Source organism: Pelophylax lessonae (genome assembly GCF_965119305.1).
Source record: "Pelophylax lessonae genome assembly, chromosome: 10".
NCBI lineage: Eukaryota > Metazoa > Chordata > Amphibia > Anura > Ranidae > Pelophylax > Pelophylax lessonae.
This window is the reverse complement of record NC_138777.1, coordinates 226080483-226103643: the sequence shown is the minus strand read 5'-3', so window position 1 is coordinate 226103643 and position 23161 is coordinate 226080483. Positions and strand designations below refer to the sequence as shown.

The window sequence follows — 23161 nt, the reverse complement described above, 5'->3', positions numbered from 1 at the left end:
ATAGCGTCGCCCTCGTTTCAGGCGAGAAAAAAAAAAAATTGTGGATGGTTTTTGGGGACACGACGAGTCTCCATTATCATTTATCTGTGTAGCCCTGTAGACGCCTATAAAATTCACATATGTACGGGAAAGCGACAGCTGGAGAAGAAACGCTGGAATCTTGTGGCTGTGGGCAATGCGGGCTGTTCTCAAACAGAGCCAGCCACAGGCTTGTGCAAGAAGGCTTTACTTTGTTTAAGTCTCACTCTTCAGCTTCAAACTTAGGTGTTACCTGAAGTCAACTGCTACCTCCCTATTACTTACCTGACCTCGGTGCAAAACAGTGACCTATAACAGAGACCCATACTTAGAAGCAATGTAAACTACTACAGAGCAGTTATCTTATACAGTCTTTTTCAACCAGGGTGCCCAGGCACCCTGGGGTGCCTTGAGGTTTCTTAAGGGGTGCCTTGGCAAAATGCCTAAAAATGGATCAAAAATTGTATACAAGCCAGCAGGTGGATTAAGCCTGTATTTTAGTTACACAAAGCCACGGGTTTTCATTTTGCACCATTATGACTTTCTAGACATTGGCATCCTAACAACCAATGACATAATCAGTTAATAAGGAGGATGTCTGTTGCCTCCACAGCATCCTTGTTTGACCCTCCTGTGCCCCTCTCCCTTAGCACTGGGGTGACATTACCTGACTGATGGAGAGAAATTGGTGAAGAGAAACATTGGAATACTAGTCAGTACCAGTGCCAAAAGTGTATTTGCTTTGGTAGAATAAATCACCTCTAACATTGGGTGTCCTACATGTGGATGTTGTTGCATTATGTAAAGCTATTAGAATAGTTTTTTACAATTTAGAATGGGGTGCCTCAAGACTGTCCATAATTTTAAAGGGTGCCTTGAGATTGTCTATCATTTTAAAGGGTGTCTTGACTGAAAAAAGGTTGAGAAACACTGATCTAATACAACATGGGTGCTCAAGCTGTGGCCCTCCAGCTGTTGCGGAACTACAAGTCCGATTATGCCTCTGCCTTTGGGACTCATGCTTGTAACTTTTAGCCTTGCAATGCCTCATGGGACTTGTAGTTCTGAAACTATACAAAACACACAGAGGGCGCACCAACCTAGTGCATTATCCCAAGACAAATAATTTACTGTTTAAAAACACGGTAAGTATTGTATTCATTGGTCATATGTTTCATTGGTTATACCAGGATGATGCCTGCACCTACAGGCATCATCCCAGTATCATTTGGTTCAGCTGGTGATTCTGATTCAGGCAGAAGTGATCTAAGTGGCTAATAAACCACTCGATCACTTCTGCGGGTGGCGGAAGGGGTTCCCACCCCCTCCCACCTCCACCACCTCTCCCGGGCTCTCCCGTCAGAGGAACTGACGTTGTTCCCCTCTCTCTGTAGCCCCGGAAACCGGGAGCGACGGGTATTCATCACTTCCAGGCCCGCCCCTTTGTTTACCTGGCGACCAGCGGCCAGAGAAGCAGCTGATTAGATCGATCTCATCGGCTGCATGGGGGGCCAGAGAAGAGATTTGGGGGTCTAATAGACTCCAAATCTCTCCATAACCACTTGCCGACCGCCGCACGACTATCTACGTCGGCGGTCAGCCCCTCACAGGCAAACTAACGTAGGGCTACGTTGCTTGCTTGTGAGGGTCTAGGGAGCGAGCGCGCGCCGCCGGAGGCGCACTCCCGCTCCCGCGTGGTCACGGACCCCCCCCCCGCGTGTGACCAGCGGACCCGATGTCCGCCGGCCACTCGGCGATCGGCGGGGGAGAGGGAGAATGTCAGGCAGCTTGTGTAAACAAGCCACCTGTCATTCTCCTCGCTGTAAAGACACTGATCACATGGATCTACTATGTAGATCCGTTGATCAGTGTCCTTACAGCTCAAGCCACAGCCAATCACAGTAGAAAGCACCCCCCTAGGGACACACACAGCCCCTCCCTCCCAAATAAAGTTAACCCCTTCACTACCAGTGTATTTTTACAGTAACAGTGCATATATATAGCACTGATTACTGTAGAAATGTCACTGGTAACCCCAAAAGTGTCAAAAATGTCAGTCAAGGGTCCGATCTGTCCGCCGCAATGTCGCAGTACCGCAAAAAAAAAAAAAATCGCAGATCGCCGCCATTACGCGTTAAAAAAAAAAACAACAAAAATGACAAAAATCTTTCCCTTTGTTAGTAAACCCGATAACTTTTGCGCAAACCAATCAAAATACGCTTTTTGCGATTTTTTTTACCAAACATAGGTAGCATAAAACAAATTGGCCGAAAATGTTAAAAAATTTTGATTTTTACATTTTTTTTTGGGGGGAATTTCATATAAAAAAATGTGAAAAATATTGCTATTTTTGCAAAGTTGACGCTCTTTTTTTGTTTATAGCGCATTATCAAAAAATCGCACAGGTGATCAAATACCACCAAAAGAAAGCTCTGTTTGTGGGAAAAAAAGGACGCCAAATTCGTTTAGGTACAGCGTCGCACGACCGCGCAATTGTCCGTTAAAGTCACGCAGTGCCGAATCGCAAAATACCCCCTGGTCGGAATGAGGGTAAAATCTTCCGGGGCTTAAGTGGTTAAAGAGGACCTGTCACGGCAACATACGTTACTCCTGCAAGCATATGTAAACGGTGATCGCACCACACATGTGAGATATTGTTGTGAACATCAGAGCGAGAGCAATAATTCCAGCACCAGACCTCCTGTGCAACTCTAAACTGGTAACCTGTAAAGGTGTTTAAAGTGTCACCAATGGAGAATTTTAAACATCGTAGTTTGCCGCCTGTCATGGGCTTGCAATAGTGTTTGCCAGCTTACCTGCTCCTTCATGTCTGCATTAGAGGCCAGATTCCCATTCTGGCTCCTTTTTATCATCCCTCCTTCCTGTTCGGCTCCACCCCAGGCCATCACAGGAAGTCTATATTAACCAGTGCACTGCAGGTCTGCTTTGCTGTTCAAAAGTGCTTGTTAGTTGTCTTCCTGTCTGCCGTGTGCTTGATCTATCTTTCTGTGTACCGACTTTACATGTAGGAGGGAAGTGTCCGAATAGGCTTGGGAAGGACGTGGTTAAGCGTTTTATTGGAAATAGGACACCATTATTTATCACTCCACCCCCTTAGCTTTGCAACCTTCTATACTGTTATTTTGAACATGCAATATTTATTATTATCAGGCTGAAACCAAGGAGGAAACTAACTAAATTTTACTTGTAGGTATTAAAAATTTTGCAAAAGCAGATGTTCATGTTGTCTTGGTCTGATCTCCTTGGTGTTGTAACAGGATCACTTTAAAGAGAACCAGTCATAACTGCCTTATGCAAGGTCCCTATGCTGTATGGTACACCATTCTGTATGGCCATGACAGGTTCTCTTTATAGTGATTCTGTCACCAGTTAGGTAAAAAGGGGCTCCTGTAAAGAGAACTATTATTGCTTAATGCAGTATGCTATGTGGTATGCACTGCATATTTTTATTTTTTTTAAACCCTGCAAAACAATTGTTTTTTCAAGCAGGGAGAACAACCACTTTAAACTGTCTTACTGGCTGCTGGTCTTTGCTGTCTTGGTGAGAAATTCTGGCTGAAAGAATCTTCTGCATCCTATGCTTATGGGTGTGTCATCTGCCTGGGCCCACTGCTGAATTCTGTGGTTTTATCCACCACAGTGGCTGGTGCATCTCTACGTAGGGGCCGGTAGATGGAACCACAGCACAAGAAGGGGAACCCAGAACCCACCAGAGCACAAGAAAGGTAACCCAGAACCCAACCAGAGCACAAGAAGGGGAACCTGGAACCACAGCACAAAAAGGGGAACCTGGAACCACAGCACAAGAAGGGGAACCTGGAACCACAGCACAAGAAGGGGAACCTGGAACCACAGCACAAGAAGGGGAACCTGGAACCACAGCACAAGAAGGGGAACCTGGAACCACAGCACAAGAAGGGGAACCTGGAACCACAGCACAAGAAGGGGAACCCGGAACCACAGCACAAGAAGGGGAACCTGGAACCACAGCACAAGAAGGGGAACCCGGAACCACAGCACAAGAAGGGAAACCTGGAAACCACAGAACAAGAAGGGGAACCTGGAACCCAACCAGAGCACAAGAAGGGGAACCTGGAAACCACAGCACAAGAAGGTGAACTTGGAACCACAGCACAAGAAGGGGAACCCGGAACCACAGCACAAGAAGGGGAACCCAGAGCACAAGAAGGGGAACCCAGAGCACAAGAAGGGGAACCCAGAACCCAACCAGAGCACAAGAAGGGGAACCTGGAAACCACAGCACAAGAAGGGGAACCCGGAACCACAGCACAAGAAGGGGAACCCGGAACCACAGCACAAGAAGGGGAACCCAACCAGAGCACAAAAAGGGGAACCTGGAAACCACAGCACAAGAAGGGGAAACCGGAACCACAGCAGAGGAAGGGGAACCTGGAAACCACAGCACAAGAAGGGGAACCCAGAAACCACAGCACAAAAAGGGGAACCTGGAACCACAGCATTTAGAAGGAGAACCTGGAACCACAGCACAATATAGGGGAACCCAGGAAGGCGACACACATGGAAGTGTCAGATGCAGAACGATTATCCAGCAAAGCTTGTCTTTTAAATAAATAAGTAGCATCACCTTTTTGTTTTATAGCGCACTCCTTATCTATAACTTTTTTTTTTTTTGCTTGTTACAGAGTCAACTCAACACACATGGGTGCCAGAAACGGACACTTTGCATGCTTTCCAAATTCCAGCCGAGTGCCATCTCAGCGATTGCAAACACAGATTTAGAATCACTGACAGGCAAGTCCGGTGATTTAACTCCTACAACGGAAATATCCTATTTGAATGGTCAGTTTTGTTACCCCGGAGGGGAGATATGATGGTGGAGGGAGGAAGTCAGAATACTTTGGGTAATTTAGGAGAGAGGAGACAGAGACGGCTACTTACTTGATCCAGCTCATTAACTGCACAGTGTCAGGATCATAAAACTCCCGCAGTTCAGAAAGCTCCTGAAGAATTCTTGGCCAGAACTGAAACACATGATATACAATAAGATTTCAGAAGATCTCCAGTACATTTAATAAAGCTAAAGTTTAATCTACTTATTTTTTGGCTTCCCTGGTTCCTACTTTCTATTCTCATTAACATGCTAGAGAACATTTTTTAAAAAAACGATTCCGCTTTTATTACAGATTTTATTTGAGACCCGGTGATGTCATCTCTGTGGTCTCTGTGCTTCTGTATTCAATGCAGGCAGATCATGGCTGGTGGGAGGGGCCGGCAGGGGGCTGTACATTGCTTCCTAAAAACATCACATCACTCTGCCTCTGTATACTTCTCAAGCGCCCTCAGCATTGATGCAAGCAGTGGGCGGGCTCTTTGGAGGAGTTATGCAAATATCAATGCCTTGAAGGGTGAAGGTCAGTCTGGAGGAGTGGGTGTTTCTAGGCAGACTAAATGCAGATCACCTTAGGTAACACCCACTTGTGATGCTGAGCCTCCATGATTAAATAAACTGAAATCCAATTGCAGCAACCTCCTAGGTAGGTGCTAGTGAGAGAGTATAGTTTTTGGCTCTGTCTACCTATCAGAGGAGAAGCAGGCAAATCTATATTGCTTTCTGCCTATCAGAGAGCAGGATCTGTTAGTGAGGCCTGCTCATTATGCTCAGTAAGCGATTCATTAGGTCTAGAGAGTGTTTCACACTGGTCCAATAGGGAGGCATGTTGGACAGTGGGAGGAAACTTGACAAATGGATGCATAAGCTTTGGTACAGTCTTGGTGATTGGCAGGTGCAGGTTGCCTTGGTGCATTCTGGGATACTGTATAAAGGCCAGAGGAATGGAGTTGAACCGAGAGGTCCAGGAGAAGCTGACTGAGGGGGAGACACTGGAGACCCTAGAAAAACAGTATCGCAAGTACAAGGAGCTCACCAAAGTGGCAATAAAGGTATTCCCTCTGCACAAGGGTCCATAGAGGACAGGGCTTAGCTTAGATGTCATGGACACTGCGCCCATGGTAACGAAGGGAGTCTAGGATGAGAGAGGTGCGCACAGGAGGCTCTTCTTGCTAACAAAGAGACAAAATTGCACTTAATGGAGGTAAAATTCCAAAAAAATGAATGTTCCGGGCAGATAAAACAAGCTGTATGTGTTCAATTCAAACCAAGGTGAAGAGCCGTAAGACCAGAGAACCACCACCATAGACCAGTTCACACTGTCTCTTACCAGATATATATGACCCTCGCTACAAAGGTCATATACAGCATTCAGATCAAGGTAAGGTAAGGTCCTCCTCTCTTCCCCAATGGAATGACAAACGATCACCTCTCCACCAAATGCAGGCTCAAAAGACATAAGACAAAACACTCCTCATAGTGCAAACTGTGTCATCGATTTATTCAGCGCAAGAAGTTAAAATGCACTTACAAACTTGCAGATGAAATGGAGCGTTGTGTGTATCCTCTCATAGTAGTCTGCTACTGCCTGTTACCGCTGTAACCCACCGACAAGATTGGCCGCCGTGTCTCCTCCACGTGTGGCGTGCATCGCCTTAAGCTCCAACCGACGCGTTTCGTCACAGGCTGACGTCGTCATGACCTTTGTAGCGAGGGTCATATATATCTGGTAAGAGACAGTGTGAACTGGTCTATGGTGGTGGTTCTCTGGTCTTACGGCTCTTCACCTTGGTTTGAATTGAACACATATGGACTGTGGTTTCCCTCTGTGATTATGGACATTCTGTGAGAGCAGTGCTCTTGAATAGCGCCACATTTTCTCTATTGTTCTATTGATCCGCTATTATTCAGGATTTGTGTTGGCTGCTTTCTGTTTTTATGTTCACTAATGAATTTATGTCAGTAGCGCAGCAATACTGTGATATAGATAAAACAAGCTGCTGACACAAAACAATTGGATGTGATTGTGAATGCCTAGTAAAAAGTAAAGTTTGCTACGCTAAACATTCAATAAACCATACTGTGACAGTGTATAAAAATAATAACAATACCAAAAAGTATACATCATAAAGTGCGCCCTATGAATTTAAATAGTCAGATTGAAGAAGGGGTGAAGAATTCCAGTGCTATATAAGTAGGAACCGAGGAAGACGTTGGAGCCATACGCTCGTCGTAACGCGTATAGGGGGGCGGAGCTTGCGTGACTGACGCCGAACATCTCTCGAGTGACACACGCTATTATTGCCATAACAGCAGGCACGGTGAAGTGCCCTGTACATGTGAGTAAACCTCTATTTTCCTCAATAAAGCCTGATTGTTGAAACGGAGAGCACTATATTTTCCCTTTTATATTTTGCATCGCATGTCCCGTGTCTTGAGACCTCCGGAGGTGAGAGGCTGGAGTGTCTTTCCAGGAGTCTGATATCCTCAGTGTATGCTTTTGCTGGCCCGTCTGGGTCCTTTTTGGAGGTGAGAGGCCAATCTAGCAGGTGGAGGGATTTCACAGATTGGTGTGCATTTTTCACCAGATTGCATTTCCGATTTGGACACTAATGCACATTTATTGGATTTTGAGCACAATCACAGCTTGTATGGACTTTAGATATTGATTATATTAACATCATTTATGTTTATTGGTGCACGTCTGGTGCAGCACATTTTTTGTATCTATATATATGCATCTTAGTGGATACGGATGGCAAGCCAAAATGTAAACCACCCAGGTGCGCCTCCACCATAGAGTATAAAGTGGCTTCTTATCAGAAGCATTGGACCCTAAATTATAAGATTCAGAAGCGTGATTTAGAAGCCTTTCCCTCCTTTAACACCTTTGCGCTGATCGTATGCAAATATGCAGCTTAACTACACTGGGTTTTATTTCGTGGGGCTGCATATTTGCGTATCTCCCTTTGTGCTCAGAGCACTCTGCACGGTGCGCTTCCAGCACAAAGACCAAGGTCTCACCAAGAGCCCTGAGCCTTGTTCTAACGATTGGGACCCGGAAAACATTTGATTCCGGGTCACCTGATCGCTGTGATAGCCTCTGACTGGCTATCACAGTGATCAGTCACTGTGAAGCCCGCCCCCACATTTTCTGTCTCTGTGAATGGACGAGACAAATACATTGTAACTTTCTCTGTCTTGCAGAGATAGAAAAAAAAAAAAGTGTGTGTAGAAAAAAAATTAAATAAAAATAAAAAATACCTAGAGATCAAGGTTTAATCTAGGTCAGCCCCAGAGTTAGTGTTTGGGTCAAGGTCAGGGTCATTTTTTTTGGACAGGATTTTTTATTTTATTTTTTTAAATTAGTGTCAGTTAGTGTCGGTGCGTTTTAGGCAGGATAGAAAAAAAAAAAAAAAAAAAAAGCAAAATGTGCACTATTGTTTTTGGGCTGTACTACGGCAACTAACATACACATATGTGGTATGACTGCAAACGTCAGGAGGAGGAGAGTTTATGTTGGGTTGTTCTTTGGTGGTAGGTTATGGTAGTAGCAAGAAATACACAGTTGCATTTAAAAAAAAAAAAGTTTTTTTACTATTTTGGGCCAAAAAAAAAAAATCAGGAGATATCCATTACTATTTACCACCAAATGAAAGCCCAATTTGTTTTTTTGGGAAAAAAACACGATATAATCCACCTGGATGCACAAAGTAGTTGTGATGATATGTATGATTTTACTAACACATGTCAGTTGCAAGCATTGGGCTTAGGCATTAAGATTTGTTTTACTCTTAGGCGCAAAGGGGTTAAAGCGGAGTTCCACCCAAAAGTGGAACTTCTTCTCTTTTGTTTCCTCCCCGCTTCCGGTGCCACATTTGGCACCTTTCAGGGGGGACCATCCTTCTCTTCTCTCTCTTCGCAATCGCAGCCGCCGGCCCCGTGCATCGGCATCCCCGCTGCCTAGTGGGGAAGGGAGTGCGCCGGCGTGCGCTCGCCCCCCCCCCCTCCAGCACCACGCGCGCGATTGACGTAGTATTGCGACGTTTCGCGCAGCCGAGCCAGTCTGCCGCAGTAAAACTGCGGCGGGCGGTCGGCAAGTGATAAATATGCCACGCAGTTTTACACTATGGAGATATGTCTGATTCATTTTTATGTTTGGCTTGTTGGAGCAACTATCCATTATGACTGGGAGATCGCTCTATTCTTAAAGGAGAAAAGAAGTGAAAGGCTTCTATCCCACAGGGATATTTTCTTCATCATGCTTCTGACTATAATTTAGAGTCCAATACTTCTGGTAAGAAGCCACTTTATACTCTATGGTGGAGGCGCACCCTGGGATTTACATTTTGGTTTGCCATCCGTAGCCACATTCGATTTATATATTTGGCTTATATAGCACTGGAATTTTCTCGCAATTTTCTTCTTTGGACTATTTCAAATTCATTGGACTCACTTTCTGATATATTATATTTGGTTTTGTTAGTATTTTTATACACTGTCACAGTATGGTTTATTGAATGGTCAGCAAGGCAAATTTTTCTTTATACTTAATGGAGGTATACCTGTAATGCATGGGTGATAGGTGATACATTACTAAATTTTATGGGTGCTCTCTCCTCTCCCCCGTGGCCGGCACTGGCTGACACGAGAGATCATGTGACTGGACCAGTGGGCCTGAAAACAGGTAAGTATATGCATCTTTCTTACACAGGTTAGTCAGAATAGGTGATAGGAGGGGGGAGGGGGCAGTTATAAGACTAGTTAAGTTTTGCTGGAGTTCTACTTTAAGCACTTGTTCTGGGTTAGTGACAGGCTGCTGGACAAATGAGCCCAAAGATGGCATATAAAGCCAGCAGCCTCTTTACTTTTACTACAGTGTTTCCCTGAACATAAGACCTACCCTGAAAATAAGACCTAGCGTGATTATCGGGGAGGGATGCAATATAAGCCCTAGCCCGAAAAAAAGTCCTAATTTAAAGTGGTTATAAAAGCCTATAATCCACTTTATTATAGTATTATATAATGTACATTGTGTGCGTTTCTATAATAATTTTGTGCCAAATAAGTTTGTGACCGCACTGCTCAGCGCTCACCTGCCCTCCCACTGCTCTCCTCTACTTCCGGCTGTCAGCGGGGGATCTCGGCCCCTCCCTCTGCAGTGCTCGGAGCGGGGAAGAGAGCTCCGGCAGGTCACGTAAGCGCCCATCAGCGCTGTAACTAAGGTATTTGGCACAATAATATTACTGAAACACACACATTGTTCATTATATAATACAGTAATAGAGTGGATTATAGGATTTTACTAGTGCTGCAACGACGAGTCAACGTAATCGATTACGTCGACTATGGAAATACGTCGGCATGCGTGAAAGGCGTCGACGCGTCACACGTGACGTCAACACGCCCCCTGCTCGTGCCGGCTTTGTTTGTACCAGTGAGGACGCGGGATGCCGCGATCCTCCTACTAACCCTTGGAATCTGGTTTTACGTGATTGTTTCTGCTTCCTTTTGTAAGTGTTATTTTAATAAAGCCTTCCTATTGTTTTTCCTGGATTACGCTATGTGTCTCCCCCCTTCTATTTTTCATTTAAATGCCATTCACAATTGATCCTGTTTGATGCCTTACTGGATTTGAGGAATATTTATCTGGGATGTGAACAGTGCTTGCTCGGGACCCTGTACCAGACTAATGCCTTTTGCTGTTTTGGGGCCAATTCATTAGTTTGAATGGACACGGACCTCTGGTAAGCAGCCCTCTTATCCCTTCACACATGGGTGTCATTTCCTGCTGTCTCTTAAGAGAAGGAACCATTTGGAACATCTGATACTTGCTGGGACTTGTGGTGCACTCCGGGTGTAGCACCTTATTATTAGAACTTTATTTTATTCACGTTTGGGTCAACTCCTTTCTTTTCACCTTTTTTTTTATTTCATCGACTTTTACTTTTGAGGACTATTTGTCCCTTCTGTTTGATTGTGCACACAATTTTTTTTGTCATATTATTGATTTTATGTCACTTGTTGCTTTAGCGCTGCACATTTTTGCATATATTTACTGGATCGTTTTCCATAGATCAGTGCCAGCAGCTTTGCTTGTATGCTATTTCACTCATATCATTTTATCTTTAGCGCAGAAATTTTTCCCTTTTTACATTTTATTTTTGCCACTTCATTTTTGTAAACTGTAAAAACTTCAACCACATTGAAGTATTTTTTGGAAAAAATTTAATAAAAGTTGAAATATTATATTAGAAGTTGTACGTATCATTTTTTGTAAAGTTATTTAACCACTTAAGCCCCGGAAGATTTTACCCTGTTCCTGACCAGGGGGTATTTTGCGATTCGGCACTGTGTGACTTTAACGGACAATTGCGCGGTCGTGCAACGCTGTATCTAAACGAATTTGGCGTCCTTTTTTTCCCACAAACAGAGCTTTCTTTTGGTGGTATTTGATCACCTGTGCGATTTTTTGATCATGCGCTATAAACAAAAAAAGAGCGTAAATTTTGCAAAAATAGCAATATTTTTCACATTTTTTTATATGAAAGTGAAGGGATCAGGAGTATGTAACGTACAGAGTGAAGGGGTTAGGAGTATGTAATGTACAGTGAGCAGGTTCAGGAGTATGTGATGTAAAGAGTGCAGGGTTCAGGAGTGACTATCACAAGCTAAATCACTTAATATTACTTCACTTCATTACCCCCCAAAAAAATGTAAAAATCAACATTTTTTAACATTTTCGGCCAATTTGTTTTATGCTACCTATGTTTGGTAAAAAAAAAAAAAAAAAAAAAAAAAAATCGCAAAAAGCGTATTTTGATTGGTTTGCGCAAAAGTTATCGCGTTTACTAACAAAGGGAAAGTTTTTGTCATTTTTGTTGTTTTTTTTTTAACGCGTAATGGCGGCGATCTGCGTTTTTTTTTGCGGTACTGCGACATTGCGGCGGACAGATCGGACCCTTGACTGACATTTTTGACACTTTTGGGGTTACCAGTGACATTTCTACAGTAATCAGTGCTATACATATGCACTGTTACTGTAAAAATACACTGGCAGTGAAGGGGTTAACTTTTTTTTGAAAGGGCGGGGCTATGTGTGTCCCTAGGGGCGTGCTTTCTACTGTGATTGGCTGTGGCTTCAGATGTATGAACAGTGATCAACGGTTCTACATAGTAGAACCGTATGATCATCCTTCATACACAGGGGAGAATGACAGGCAGCTTGTTTACACAAGCTGCCTGCCTTTCTCCCTCTCCCCCGACGATCGCCGAGTGACCGGCGGACATCGGGTCCGCCGGTCACACGCGCGGGGGGGGTCCGTGACCGCGCGGGAGCGTGCCTCCGGCGGCGCGCGCTCGCTCCCTAAAACCCTCACAGGCTAGCGACGTAGACCTACATCACTTTGCCTGTGAGGGGCTGACTGCCGACGTAGATCGGCGTTAGGCAGTCGGCAAGTGGTTAAAGGATTAATTAGCTAATCAAAAAAAGAACACTCGATTAAGCAAAAAAAAAAATAAAATAAAAATAATCGTTAGAGTAGTCGACTAATCAGAAAAATAATCGCTAGATTAGTCGACAGACAAAATAATCGTTAGTTGCAGCCCTAGATTTTACAACCACTTTAACTCGGGTTACACTGGGATTCCTGCCAGGCAGAGATGGAGAGGGGGAGAGAAGACTGGGGCCACAGGAACTGGCAAATACACATTACATGATAAGACCTACCCCGAAAATAAGCCCTTACTGTGTATTTTGTTGCCAAAATTAATATAAGACCTCATCTTATTTTCAGGGAAACACGGTATTGTATTAAATAAAAATAAATCCTCACCTTTAAGACCACGGAAACAATCAGAATCAATGACACCAAATATCGAATCCCATTAGCCTGTGAAGGGGAAGAGGGAACAGACATTTTAGTTATGGATAAAATAGATTTTTAATATAAAATGCATTGCTAATGAAGCAGATGTTCAAAATGGGAACATCAGTTTCCCACGTCTTCATCTGCAAGATTGCAATCTCGGCCTTTGAAGACCTGTTCAGCCAAACAACTACTGGAAGTAACAAGCCTATGTAAACCGCTATTCGCATATCAATGAATGTCATCAGAGACACACATGAAACTTCAGAGAAAGTCCCACCTATAGGCTATATTTATTTATTTCAGGTACTGTCAATTTACGCAGCGCTTTACATATATATGTATATATATATATAATGTACATTCATATCAGTCCCTGCTCTCAAAGAGCTTACAATCTATGGTCCCTAACTCACATTCATACACATACTAGGGTCAATGTAGACAGGAGACAATTAACCTACAAGCATGTGTTTGGAATGTGGAGGGAATGCCCAGAGGAAACCCCCACAAGTACAGGGAGAACATACAAATTACAGGCAGGTAGTGGTGTGGTCGAGATTCAAAGTACGTGACGTAAAGAGCGCATTGTATGCAGTATGCATTGCCCAGAGTACAGGTTCAGGAGTATGTAAATGTACAGAGTGCAGGGGTCAAGAGTATGTAATGAACAGAGAGCATAGGTCAGGATTAAAACATTTTGCAGAGTGCAGGGGTCAGAAGTATGCATTGCACAGAGTGCAGGTTCAGGAGTATGTAATGAACAGAGTGAAGGGGTCAAGAGTATGTAATGAACAGAGTGCAGGGATCAGGAGTATGTAATGAACAGAGTGCAGGGATCAGGATTATGTAATGAACAGAGTGCAGGGATCAGGAGTATGTAATGTACACAGTGAAGGGGCCGTAGTATGTAATGAACAGACTGCAGAGATCAGGAGTGTGTAATGTACAGTGTGAAGGGGTCGGGAGTATGTAATGAACAGAGTGCAGGGATCAGGAGTATGTAATGTACAGAGTAAAGGGGTCGGGAGTATGTAATAAACAGAGTGCAGGGATCAGGAGTATGTAATGTACAGTGTGCTGGTTCAGGAGTATGTAATGTACAAAGTGAAGGGGTCAGGAGTATGTAATGAACAGAGTACAGGGATCAGAAGTATATGATGTACAAAGTGAAGGGATCAGGAGTATGTAATGTACAGAGTGAAGGGGTCAGGAGTATGTAATGTACAGAGTGAAGGGGTCAGGAGTATGTAATGTACAGTGTGCAGGCTCAGGAGTATGTGATGTAAAGAGTGCAGGGTTCAGGAGTGACTATCACAAGCTAAATCACTTAATATTACTTCACCTGCTCTCGAAAGCAAAAAGAAAAATGTCTCCTCTCTGCCCCAGGCTATCTTGCTGAACTAATGGGGCAGAGGAAAATGTACTAAAATGCTGGTAGCCACAGTCCATGGTAATACTCCACCTGTGCCCCTTGGAAAATAAAAATTCCCCTCTTTGCCCCTGGGTCCCCCTACTGGCCCAAAGGGGTAAAGGCCCAGTACAGAAGGGCCAGCTCTACCCTCTTATCAGTGGCCCATGCAGGAGCTCTGAGATGAACAATCATAGTGGCTGCCCGCTGGACTGATAACCATTATAAAGCGCCAATTTAGACAGGATCCAATTAGCCTGCTAGCATGTCTTTGGAGTGTGGAAGAAAACCCACGCAGGCACAGGGAGAACATGCAAACTCCAGGCAGTTAGTGCCATGGTTGGGATTCGAACCAGCGACTCTTTTGCTGCTAGGTGTTAAGTGCTAACCACTACACCACTGTACCGCCCATATACATTTTATTGGGTGTCCTAGCAAGTTAGAGAGCAATTATTTTTAAATCAACAGGATGTGTTGTGCTACTCTCCAAACGTGTATTTCTTCCTACATGCTTATAAAATAAATACATCTATTTTTTAATCTGGCTTCAACAGTGAAAATGTTACTGAAACCCATGAGTTTTGGGGTTTCCCCTACACCTGCAACATAATACAGAAAATTATCAGCAGCAAAAATAGGAACCAGAAAAGTTTTCTTCTTCCTCTAAGATCTTAAAGAAGACACATTGACTGCCTATGCCAACCTTCTTCTGGTTAGTACATGGACCCACTCAGTGCAATAATGTTTATGCTGGAATAAGTATACATACAGTGCCTTGTGAAAGTATTCGGCCCCCTTAAACTTTTTGCCACATTTCAGGCTTCAAACATAAAGATATAAAACTGTAATTTTTTTTGTGAAGAATCAACAACAAGTGGGACACAATCATGAAGTGGAACTAAATTTATTGGATATTTCAAACTTTTTTAACAAATAAAAAACTGAAAAATTGGGCGTGCAAAATTATTCAGCCACCTTAAGTTAATACTTTGTAGCGCCACCTTTTGCTGCGATTACAGCTGTAAGTCGCTTGGGGTATGTCTCTATCAGTTTTGCACATCGAGAGATTGAAATTTTTGCCCATTCCTCCTTGCAAAACAGCTCGAGCTTAGTGAGGTTGGATGGAGAGCGTTTGTGAACAGCAGTTTTCAGTTCTTTCCACAGATTCTCGATTGGATTCAGGTCTGGACTTTGACTTGGCCATTCTAACACCTGGATATGTTTATTTGGGAACCATTCTATTGTAGATTTTGCTTTATGTTTTGGATCATTGTCTTGTTGGAAGACAAATCTCCGTCCCAGTCTCAGGTCTTTTGCACACTCCATCAGGTTTTCTTCCACAATGGTCCTGTATTTGGCTCCATCCATCTTCCCTGTCCCTGCTGAAGAAAAGCAGGCCCAAACCATGATGCTGCCACCACCATGTTTGACAGTGGGGATGGTGTGTTCAGGGTGATGAGCTGTGTTGCTTTTACACCAAACATAACGTTTTGCATTGTTGCCAAAAAGTTTGATTTTGGTTTCATCTGACCAGAGCACCTTCTTCCACATGTTTGGTGTCTCCCAGGTGGCTTGTGGCAAACTTTAAACGACACTTTTTATGGATATCTTTAAGAAATGGCTTTCTTCTTGCCACTCTTCCATAAAGGCCAGATTTGTGCAGTATACGACTGATTGTTGTCCTCTGGACAGAGTCTCCCACCTCAGCTGTAGATCTCTGCAGTTCATCCAGAGTGATCATGGGCCTCTTGGCTGCATCTCTGATCAGTCTTCTCCTTGTATGAGCTGAAAGTTTAGAGGGATGGCCAGGTCTTCGTAGATTTGCAGTGGTCTGATACTCCTTCCATTTCAATATTATCGCTTGCACAGTGCTCCTTGGGATGTTTAAAGCTTGGGAAATCCTTTTGTATCCAAATCCGGCTTTAAACTTCTCCACAACAGTATCTCGGACCTGCCTGGTGGGTTCCTTGTTCTTCATGATGCTCTCTGCGCTTTAAACGGACCTCTGAGACTATCACAGTGCAGGTGCATTTATACGGAGACTTGATTACACACAGGTGGATTCTATTTATCATCATTAGTCATTTGGGTCAACATTGGATCATTCAGAGATCCTCACTGAGCTTCTGTAGAGAGTTTGCTGCACTGAAAGTAAAGGGGCTGAATAATTTTGCACGCCCAATTTTTCAGTTTTTTATTTGTTAACAAAGTTTGAAATATCCAATAAATTTTGTTCCACTTCATGATTTTGTCCCACTTGTTGTTGATTCTTCCCAAAAAATTACAGTTTTATATCTTTATGTTTGAAGCTTGAAATGTGGCAAAAGGTCGAAAAGTTCAAGGGGGCCGAATACTTTCGCAAGGCACTGTGTATCTGTACAGTCAAATGTCCTTATCTGCATGCTTGTTCCAGGTAAGTGACACAAGGTATTGAAGCAAGAATGTGAAACTAGCATTTGCAGAATAAGAAGCAGCAATTATAGCCTTCAGGTTTCCTTTAAATCGAACCTGTCAATCATCTGACGGTCATATTTTGTAATGAATTCATTATCAGCACACTGGCCTCAGGTGTGAAAAGTTTTGCCACACTGCACAACCCCTCACTACATGTCACAATGATGTCACTATTCTCTTATGTCCTAGTGACATCACTAGATAAACAATCATATTCTCCAAAACAAAGCAATGGTCTAGCTCACAAAATGCCTGCCTCAATAGCATGAGAGTGGCAGATAAAAATCAGTTATATTCCAGTTATTATCTAAAATTTCATTCGATCAATAGTAACTATTCTATTGGAATATTTTCACTATTTTTTGCAAAAGTAACCAGGAATATAGCGCTATACTGCCATCTAGTGAGCAAATCTCATAATACCTCATTCCCATTTTTTTTTTTTTGGCGTCAACCTAAAAGCTCAATTCTAGGAAACCTTAAAATTATCCCTTGCAGTGGGGCTGCACCCGGACTGCAAGAGTTACCTGCTTGATTTGTTTAGGGGAGAGTAGCAGCACTTTAAACTTACCTGATTCTCTGCTTCCCCGAGCTGCAGAGGTGGACTGTTCCTCCTCTCATCCAATGCATAGCTAAAGACCCTGCATATACTTTAAAGTAATACTAAAGCAATTAAAAAATAAAAATCTTAAATTTAGCATTTCTGTGTAATGGCTTTGCACAGAGCAGCCCCAATCCTCCTGTTCTGAGCCCCCCCCCCCCCCCTTGCCAAGTGCCCCCTAAACAAGCTGCTTGTTCTGGGGGTACTCATGTGGGCTCGCTCCCAAGCTGGCTGTGTGTCCATAGACATAGAGAGCACGGCTTGGTCCTAACCCCCCCCCCCCCGCCCGCTTCCTCAACACTGGCCATGATACTTACCTTGTCTGTGTAATGGCTTTGCACAGAGCAGCCCCAATCCTCCTGTTCTGGGCTCCCCCCCCCTTGCCTAGTGCCCCCTAAACAAGCTGCTTGTTCTGGGGGTACTCATGTGGGCTCGCTCCCAAGCTTGCTGTGTGTGTCCATAGACAGAGAGCATGGCTTGGCCCTACCCCCCCCCCCCCCTCCCCGCTTCCTCAACACTGGCCATGATACTTACCTTCTCTGTGTGATGGTTTTGCACAGAGCAGCCCCATTCCTCCTCTTCTGAGGTCCCCAACTGGTGTTCTGGGTTCCCCCCTTTGCCAAGTGCCCCCTAAACAAGCTGCGTGTTGTGGGTTCCCTCCCAAGCTGGCTGTGTGCGTCCATAGAGCACGGCTTGGTCCTACCCCCCGCTCCCTCAACACTGGCAGTGATTGAAAGCAACAGGAGCCATTGGCTCCTCATGCTGTCTCTCTGTCCAATGAGGGGAGAGAGAGAGACGAGAGAGATGCTGCTCTCTTGCACACCGAGGATCGGGCTCAGGTAAGTAATAATGGGGGGGGGGGGGGTTACCTTATTGCAGAGAGTGCATTAGGGTAAAAAACCTTGTACCTTTAGAACCACTTTAATTACGGCAAGACCTTGGAATGCTGGATAGTAGGTATACACAATTCTGCGGGGACAAGTCTAGCAGCATTGACAAATAAGTAAGTAAATCTTTTTTGTGTTCCCCTAGACCTAAATGAGAAATTAACTCATGCAATATGGGCACAGCACCACTGCATTGGATATTTTAAAGTTTGCCAAAGTTGGCTTTAAAGCAGAACTAAACTCTCCTATCATTTACAGCCAAGGAAGATGCCATCTAAGCCTCTGATAGCCGTAGCTGCCATGGTGTTGTATACCTGACCAGCTATGACACCATCCATTTAGTGACCTGACAGTACGGTTGAAAATGGTCAATAAGCACCCTATTAACGGCCAATTCACACCAGGAATCATACAGGAATGCGCTCCGTATTCTAGTGTGATTCTAATGCGGTTCAGGGAGGTGCAATTTGAGCCCATTCATTTTGAATGGTCTAATTCGCAAGGGAAAGCAGCAAAAGTAGTACATGCACTACTTTAGAAAATTCAGAGTAACCGGTTTGCATGGCACTTCTGTACAATGTGATCTAGTGCAGGCAAACACACTATGCTTTGGGGTGTTGTTAACTTAACATCGCCACCTGCTGCAGATTGCAACTGTGGCGCGCTTTAAATGCGGTGGGGGGGAATGCGCATGGAACGCAGGTTTCCGGCTCCATGTTCTGGTGTGAACCGGTCCTAACTGTAACAGGTATCATTCAAGGCGCTAACACCTATAGTATATTATTCCAAAACACAACCTCCGTTAATGAAGGAAACAATATAATGGGGTGAGTATCACCAATGAAAAGTGCTATAGTGACTGTGCACAAACGAATTGCCTATAGAAATAGGTAATAGTGCAAATATCAGCAGATTGTAAACATATAATGAATAAAGTGCTGGTGCTTAATCTTACACGGTACATGGGTTGTGATTATGAGTGCTACAATAGATCCATAAATAATATGCTTCATGCAATAAATAAACACCAAACCATGACACACCATATGATTACACAATAATGCGTTTGCCAAAAAAGTTCATATAAAAATATAATGTGAATATTTCCAAAAATGTGTGGTGCTTTGTTGTGCGTTTTTTTCTCTCTTTAACGCGCTTCTTACTATTGGTGGGGTGCCAAAGTGACGCAATGGGTGTCTGATCCTTCACCCAGTGAGCCGGGGTCACTTACCAAATGCACCCAGGCCTCAAAGGACTTATGGTGCAGGTAGAGCTTTTTAAAGGATCTTTCAGCGACATCCTCCCCCTAAGTGGGGATTCAGGGGTAGTTTTCCCTCCGAATGGATGGCTCAAAAGTCCCGTTTAAATGGCTCAGATTCCAAGTGGCTCAAGAAAATGACAGGGAGAAAACCTCATGGTGCAGTATGTATTTATTAAATGAAAGTAAGCAGAAGAAAACAACTCACGTTTTCTGGTGCCACACAGGCACTTGACATAGGCAGTATAAAAAGACAGGCAGGGGAGCCGCTATGGTGATCACCAGGAAGCCGCTCCTTACTTCACCCCATTATATTGTTTCCTTCATTAACGGAGGTTGTGTTTTGGAATAATATACTATAGGTGTTAGCGCCTCACATTTCACCTGATTTTCATTTAAGTATAACACGCTTAAATTGAGAGCAACTCAACGCAGTCTTTAATGAAAAGGGAGGCGCACATCACTCTTTACACCATTCCATCATTCAAGGCATGCCCTGAATGTAACTCTGTGGCTTCAGTTCCTCTGTAAAGTGGCCCCTGGTGCTAGATACACAGAGATGAAACAAATCCTCCTACATAAGTTGTACCTGTTTATCTGCGGGAATCTCTCCTCGATATCAGTTTAAAGTGCAAAATTTACACAGCATTTTTGAACTTCAGAAAGCAAGGGGCGGGGGTCAGATATCACGCACTGCACAGCACAGAGCAGGGAGCCAAGTATAATCTGAGACCATAGTTGAGGGAATGGACACCCCTCCCCCTTTACACAGTCTCTTAGGGAAACATGCACAGCTGGAGCTGTCAATCACCTGTGTGCTGGAGGGGAAGGGGGGGGGGGGTGTTTGTGTTGACATCTCATAGGATTGCTTGGTGTTGGTATAGACAAGTGTTCTCCAAACTGTGCCCTGGGGCTGTATGCGGCCCTTAGCTTGCCTTTATCCGGCCTTTGAGGCATTATTCCTGACACCAACGATGGGGCACCTTTTCTTTCACTGGTACCAATGATGGGACACTCTTCCTCCCACTGATACCAATGATAGGGCACTATTCCTCCAACTGACACCAAGGATTGGGCACTATTCCTCCCACTGACACCAAGGATTGGGCACTATTCCTCCCACTGACACCAATGATGGGGCACTATTCCTCCCACTGACACCAATGATGGGGCACTATTCCTCACACTGACACCAATGATGGGGCACTATTCCTCCCACTGACACCAATGATGGGGCAATTTTCCTCCCACTGATACCAATGATGGGGCACTATTCCTCCCACTGACACCACAGCTTGGTCACTATTCCTCCCACTGATACCAATGATGGGGCACTATTCCTCTCATTGACACCAATGATGGGGCACTATGCCTCCCACTGACACCAATGATAGGGGAACTATTCCTCCCACTGACAGCAATGATGGGGCACTATTCCTCCCACTGACACCAATGATAGGGGAACTATTCCTCCCACTGACACCAAGGATTGGGCACTATTCCTCCCACTGATACCAATGATGGGGCACTATTTCTCCCACTGACACCAAGGATGGGGCACTATTCCTCTCATTGACACCAAAGATGGGGCACTATTCCTCCCACTGACACCAATGATGGGGCACTATTCCTCCCACTGACACCAATGATGGGGCACTATTCCTCCCACTGACACCAATGATGAGGAACTACTCCTCCCACAGATAACAATGATGGGGCACTATTCTTGCAACTGACACCAAGAATTGGGCTCTTTTTCTCCCACTGACACCAAGAATGGTGAACTTTTCCTCCCACCGACACCAACTATTTCTCCCCCTAATATCAAAGATGGGGAATTGTTTATTCCCACTAGGCACAGTCCGGCCCCTCCTAAAGTCGGAAGGACAGTAAACTGGCCCTTTGTTTAGAAACCTTGGAGACTCCTGGTATAGACTGTCAGAAGTGAGTCATGCAAATAGCAGAGGGAAGAAAACACAATAGGTGCTTTTGATTGAGGCATGTACAAACTTCAGAGGGATATGCTTTGTTTTTTATTTCAGAGATTTACAACCATTTTATTAAAGCAGAGTTCCACCCTAAAAAATTTTTTTTACCTAAAAATACCCCTTGGAAAGTCAGGGCTAGTGCATTTAAGCAACGATAGCCTCTGAACTGTCCCCTGTTTCACTTCCCTGTGAGAAGAAATACTTACCTTGAAAATGTCTTCTCCAGCGCTGCCATCTCAGGTGTGGGCAACTGAAGCCGGAGAGTCCCTCTTCATGTCCTCTTCGGTGACGTCGGAGTCCCAGAATGTACTGCTCGTCACTTCCATGCCCAGAAGCTGTTCAGCAGGGAATGACGCGCCTGCACTGGAAGTGACGAGTGACACCGGTGCAGGCGCATTGACTCCTGGGATCGATGACGCTCATCTCCCAGGAGTCAATGCAAGGAGGGCCGTGGCCACAGAGGGAGGAAGAGGAAGGAAGGTAAGTATATTTTCATTAAAAACAAGGTAAGTGAAACAAAAAAAAAATTTTAATTATCCAATTCTTTTTCAGGTTCATCTAAGCTAGCGGACGGTGCAAAGATAATTTTTAGGGTGGAACTCCGCTTTAATACTGATGGGATGCATAGACAAAGAGTAATTATAAAGACTGAAATTCCTTTCATGAACAAAAAATGCTTCTCCAGTTCCCTTCAGTGAACATTTGGTAATGAGATGTCTGTGGAGTTCAGATGGTCTTCTCCAGCAGAGATCACATGACCAAAGGGCAAGGCTTGTAGAACGAGCCAGCACTGGATGGAGCCCAGAGAGGCATTATCTCTAAAGCCAAGTATTTCAATGGCCTTGTTTTGCTTGTTATTGCAAATGTATGACAGAGATCAATCACTGATATTCATTTAAAAAAAAAATACTGACCCTGACCTTTGACCCTGACCTAGATCAAACCATGATCTAGGTATTTTTTATTATTATTATGTAGTTTATTATTACTATTATTTAATTAATTTATTTTTTTTACACACTTTTTTTTTCTCTGCAAGGAGAGATACTATGTATCTCTCTCCTCTATTCACAGAGAAAGAAAACATTTGGGCGGGATTCACAGTGACTGATCACTGTGATAGCCAATCAAGAGGCGATCACAGCGATCAGGTGACCCAGAATCTCTACTTTTGGGTCCCGCTTGTTAGTACAGGGCTCGGCACTCACAGTGAGACTGCGCTCCCAGCACTAAGAGGAATATGCAGCCCCACGCAAAAAAAGCCCAGTCCAGTGGGGCCACATATTTGTGTTACGTCGGTGTCAAGGGGTTAATTAAAATCACTGGAAGTTTTTTGTTTTTTACTGATTGAGCCAGATGGTCTTTTTTCAACCTGACTAACTATATAACTGGAAGATCCACTTTAACCACTTTACGACCACCCGCATATATACTGTGGCAGGCAGCCGCTCCCAGGCAAATCACTGTACATGTACGGTGCTCGCTCTAAGGAGTCTAGGGGGCGAGCACGCGCCGCGGGCGGAGCACTCCCGCCCCCGATCGTCAGCAGGGAAGCCGATGCAGCGGGCAGAATGCTCTGATTGCTGCCTGACACCCGCAATCAGACACCCGCTGAGAGAGAAGTTAGCCGGCTGTTGTAAACATAGCCGACCGTTCTTCTCCCTGGGATGATCATAGAGCCCCTGTGATCCTTCTATATAGGAACACAGGTCTCTATGGTCATCTCACAAGCCACGCCCCCCACAGTTAGAATCACTCCCCAGGCTCACATTTAACACCTTGATC

General features: G+C 44.3%; 1 protein-coding gene across 1 annotated transcript in view; it reads right to left on the bottom strand.

Annotated features, from left to right (window-relative positions):
* DPY19L3 (dpy-19 like C-mannosyltransferase 3) overlaps nt 1-23161 on the bottom strand; it is a 98391-nt gene that overhangs the window by 11048 nt on the left and 64182 nt on the right. The window contains exons 15-16 of the mRNA XM_082270645.1: nt 12745-12801; nt 4960-5042 (exon numbers count right to left, since the gene is read on the bottom strand). Of these exons, the coding sequence (XP_082126771.1) occupies nt 4960-5042; nt 12745-12801 (140 nt within the window). The remainder of the gene's footprint in view (nt 1-4959; nt 5043-12744; nt 12802-23161) is intronic.